General features: G+C 36.4%; 1 protein-coding gene across 1 annotated transcript; it reads left to right on the top strand.

Annotated features, from left to right (window-relative positions):
- The first annotated feature begins 3,770 nt into the window (after positions 1-3,770).
- LOC106305352 (dof zinc finger protein DOF1.2-like) lies at positions 3,771-4,756 on the top strand. The gene has a single exon (XM_013741731.1). It carries the CDS (start codon positions 3,974-3,976, stop codon positions 4,754-4,756), a length of 783 nt encoding a protein of 260 aa, XP_013597185.1. The 5' UTR covers positions 3,771-3,973.
- The last annotated feature ends 599 nt before the right edge of the window (positions 4,757-5,355 follow it).

Raw genomic sequence — 5,355 nt, 5'->3', positions numbered from 1 at the left:
TCGAGCCAAAAGAGAGAAGTCTCGATCATTTTGTGAAACCTCATGATCCAAGTCAAGTCTGACATGATCTTTCTCAAGTCTGGCATGATCAAGGTCAAGTCTGGCATGATCCACGTCAAGTCTGGCTCGGCTGTTGGCTTTGGATTGTCGAGATGGCTGGGAAGGTCGCGTACTGGTTCGGTCCGTTTGGTGTTCAGGACGTGGACTTGGTCGAAGCTTCATTCCGGATGTAAGTGGATCGAGACGGTACACGGCCCGATTGGTCTGTCTGATCTGATCGGAAGGATGAACCTCAACTGGGACGTCTGGAGCGTTCTGATCAGTCTGGTCCATGGACTGGGGCACATCAAATAATAAATTTGTTCGGCGATGAGTACCTGAGAAGACCAACAGCAGCTGATCTTGAACGTCTACTTGCTGTTGGAGAGTATCGTGGATTTCCCGGGATGATAGGAAGAATCGATTGTATGCATTGGGAGTGGAAGAATTGTCCCACCGCTTGGAAAGGGCAATATGCTCGTAGTTCGGGAAAACCCACAATCTTTTTAGAGGCGGTTGCTTCATATGATCTCTGGATATGGCATGCGTTTTTTGGACCTCCAGGTACCTTAAATGATATTAATGTTCTTGATCGCTCACCTATTTTTGATGACATAATAAATGGTCAAGCCCCGCAAGTGAATTTCTCGGTCAATGGAAGAGAGTACCATTTGGCTTACTATCTCACCGATGGTATTTATCCAAATTGGGTAACTTTTATCCAGTCTATTAAATATCCACAAGGGCCGAAATCAGTTTTATTTGCGCAACGTCAAGAAGCTGTCCGAAAAGATGTCGAGCGTGCGTTCGGAGTTTTACAAGCTCGATTTGCCATAATCAAAAATCCAGCACTTTGTTGGGATAAAGTCAAGATTGAGAAGATAATGGGAGCATGCATCATACTCCATAAGATGATAGTAGAAGACGAACGAGATGCATCCACTCAATTTGATTCTTCGGATTTCCAACAAGGAGAAGACAACGAAAGTTCACATGTCGATCTCAACTTTTCTAGAAAAATACCTTCAAATATCGCCAATATGATGGGTGTTCGATTCGTGATCAAAAAGTACATCAATACCTGAAAGCTGATTTGGTTGAACATATATGGAGTAAATTTGGAGACGGCAACTGAGCTTGGATGCTATGTTTATTTTAGTAATCTTTGTTTCATGTTAAAATCTATGTTTAAAATGTTATGTCTTTCAAATAATTATCGTTTATTTTAGTAATCTTTGTTTTAATTTTTTATGTTAAAATCTATGTTTAAAATGTTATATTTTACTTTGTTTTATTTAATAAATAATTTTAATCTTTTTTAACAATTTTATGTTTATGAATAAATTTAAATTTTTTAGTTTGCTAAGAACCTTAATTAAGCAACTACCACTAAACCCCTATAATTAAGTGTTTCTTAACAAAGTTGTTTGTCTTAATTTTAATAGTTAAAAATTAATGATGCCCCACTTAAGCAACAATTAAGGTTGCTACCAATAAACATGCTCTCACTGATTCACGGTGGCAGCTACATCTAAGCATCCCCACACACAAACATCTCCAACAGAAGTTTTTCTTATGCCTTTAGTTTTCACTTATTAGATCTAGCTCTTTTTTTGGATACTAGAATTTTCAGATTAAAATTTCTGTTATATTTGGGAATTTCATATTTTTTTCTTATAATACTCTAATGTTGTAAAACAATTTACGTAATCTTATATTATGAAAATCAGTGTATGTAGATTTGTACTCAAAACCAAATAAATCCTCTCAGGCAACAATGGATCTATTGCTAAATGTGCTAAATAAATCATTTGTTTGCTATTAAAACGTGTTTTTTGGTAATTTGAATCCAAAATTTTAGATACAAAACATTTTTAGCCAAATATGTAGCAACATTAGCTACGTCATTGCTAAGGAAAACCCATAGTTAAACTCTGTAGCAATTTAGCTACGCAAGATCTATTGCCAAGATTGTTGCTAGTGAGCGACGGAAACTCTTTAGCCATGTTGTAGCTGTTAGCTATGACCAGTTCTCTTGCAAAATCCGTAGCAAGTGAGCTACGGAACGGCGATGGATCCAAGATAGCATCGACACTGACGCCACGGTTCATACATGTAGCCATCCGTTGCGTTTTTTATCGTAGCGACAGATTGTCCCTTTTAGCTAGGAAAAAATCGGTAGCTATTTGACTGATTTCTTGTAGTGAACAAAAATCGAATTTAAAACCGACGTCGGTACCACCGCTTGGTTCTCTTTGGATTAACTATTCCTTAATTCTTGCTTATGGAAGTATTGAAGCTAGCATCTTTCAAGTCGTCACATCTCAAGTCTCAACAAATCTATGATCAATTGTCCTATGTAATTTTAGTATTTCGATCATTAGCCTGTAGGCACTCCATCGTCGCCCTTCATTTAAATATCAAGTTATAAACTTGTAACAAGTTATAAAACTGGTAATTTTATAACTTTTTTTTTTACATTTTTCAATACAGGTACTCTAAATGAAATAAAACTTGTAGGTTTCATTGAATCAGAAGTTTTTATTTCACTAATGAATCCATAGATTTTTGTTTATTTCAAATAAATATAAGCAATGTAAATTGAAGTCAAAATAAAATTCGAGTCAAACTTTGATATAGTAATACAGCTAGAATGAATAAATGCCATCCCGAAAAGAATTAAGGGTTGACTTCATAATTTAGATTATTTTTAAAATATCATTACTATCGTATCGTAAAGCTAAACTAATAGGGATCGGAGCTTAACATAGATTTAGTTTTAAGGCTGCCCAATCAAACTTATATCCTCACAATTTGCTGATCGATCGACGATAATAAAATAATCGAAGAGAATTCAACTTCGTAGATGTGAAGGAATTGAGAGAAATAAGAGGAGCATAGCTTGACACGCAGGTGGAAGCACGTGTTCTCCCGTGCGTGCGGCCCTTAACCTTGGCGTTAATCTATCTTACTATGATGGTTCAATGCTCTTAACGGTCACTAATTTAACATAATTTGTCTTAATCAGCCATGAAAAAATAAATAATGATCAGGAAAAGTTTCCCCCTAATCCAATGATCATACGCATTACATCTCAAGATGCTAGATAAGTAGATTTTATATGTAACAAAATATATTTCATGTAAACTGTAAAATAATTATATGTTTGAGCTATCAAAATTGTATATTTGCAGAATAACTAGTTTGATTTGGCGCGCATATTCTTGGCAAATGGATAAACTAGTGACAGTAATATAATTTTGTTTACAGTAATATAAATTCTTTACCATTAAAAATGATAACAATTTTTTTTTTTTGCTAAAGGGCTTAAAATGATAACAATTTTTACCCAAAAAAAATGATAACAATAAACAATGCATGTACCGACGCTTTGAAGTGTTGAAATGATAGGGTGTAGAAGAGTGGCAAGTGGTCAAATGTTACGATGCTTTGTTTAATGTGAATTGTATTGTTGTCTTGCGTTTCACGATGACAAGATGCAGATGCGGAGAATGTAAGTGACTCTCATGATACCACCTACGTACACACGTATATAATATGATTGCCCTACGTTAATATTTTTATAAGAGAGTGATTCGTAGGATATAATAGTTACTACAGTTTTACAATATTTAGTAGGGTTTTATTAAGTTTTAAATAAAAACCAAAATCGTTGGTAACTTGACGGGGAAGAAACGGAAAAGGAGACGCACGGCTCGGCAACCGCCCACGTTAACTTCCAAACCCTGCACACATTTATCGATGCACCTCTATCTCCACACACACATGCTCTTCTTAACCTCTACATTCAAACGCATGCACATGCCTATACATACTATATATATGTAGTCACATGTATCCGAATACACACCAACTGCCAACTTATTAGACTTCTCCAATCTTCTACCACAAAAAATTCTTAATACAGTACATAATGATGTTGCCGTACAACGCACACAACAGTTACCAGCATCAGTTTCCCTCGCCGGAGATTGAAATTCCGGCGAAGTGGAAGATTTCATACGGACACGAAGAGACTGCTCCACCTTGTCCTCGTTGTGCATCTTCCAACACCAAGTTTTGTTATTACAACAACTACAGCTTGTCTCAGCCTAGATACTTCTGCAAAGGGTGCGGTCGTTACTGGACCAAAGGCGGCTCTCTGCGCAACATTCCCGTCGGTGGAGGCTGTCGGAAGAGGAGCCGGAGCAGACGACAGAGCAGTCACAAAAGGTTTGGTCCGAACGAAAATCTGCCAGATGGTCTTATCAGTGGGTCCCAGTCAAGCCCTGCTGGTTCTGATATTGATTTGGCTGCAGTTTTCGCACAGTACGTGAATGCTCCGAGTCCTTCAAGTACTGATAATACCACCGGATCTGATCAAGATTCGCCAGTAACAACAACAACAACAACAAACACGCATGCTTTAGATTCTTTGAGCTGGGATATGTACCAAGAAACTGATGCGAGTTTTGGATTCTACGGGGAATTCAACGATCTGACCAACAGGATACAAGAAGATGAACGAGGTGTTGGTCACTTTCTCCAAGAAGATCAAGAGATCTTTGAGTTCCAAGGTTTACTCGATGACAAAGATATTCAAGAGATTCTGGAATGCTCATTCTCTGAGGAGCCAGAGCAGTTAATTTCTCAGGAGAGCTTCATGATCAATGGTGATCACTGGAGTTCAACAGATCTTACAACGTTCGGGGTTTGACCATGCAAGACGATCGTTTCTTTCTTTTTAATCACATATACTTAATTTATTAAATACATAAAACGTATTATTTACACTAAAACTCATTCTTATAATGTTCATGAATTTATTATATCATACATGAACGATCCCACGATAGGATCCGTGGAGTAGGTTACTGTATATTCGCTTAAATAATGGATACAACTTACATTTTCTATGTTATTTTGGCGGCCAAGCTTTTAAAGTTCTTATGCTTTGCCTTCTCTTCTCACAATTGAATAAATTGATATTTGATCTGTCTTGGTATCATGGTGTGTCATATGACTCATATCTAGGGATAAAAACCGAAGTAATATTCTTCTTACTTCTGTGACATTCTATCGGCTGAGCTCTTTGAGAGTTCAAGAAAAAATGCTGGTCTTGCGTTCATACACCTTCATATTGGCATATTTGGTCTTCCACCCGTTTTATAAATATCCCATCATACAAGTGTCAGTATTGATATTTATATACTATTGTTTATACAAATATAAATATATATATATTATCTTATTACAAATGGACATGTATAAAATTATACTGTCAATTATCTTAGTGTAAAAACACTAGAAATTTAT

Source organism: Brassica oleracea, chromosome C7 (genome assembly GCF_000695525.1).
Source record: "Brassica oleracea var. oleracea cultivar TO1000 chromosome C7, BOL, whole genome shotgun sequence".
In the NCBI taxonomy this organism is placed as follows: domain Eukaryota; kingdom Viridiplantae; phylum Streptophyta; class Magnoliopsida; order Brassicales; family Brassicaceae; genus Brassica; species Brassica oleracea.
The sequence above is the reverse complement of the archived record's forward strand: the minus strand, read 5'-3'. Positions and strand labels throughout refer to the sequence as shown.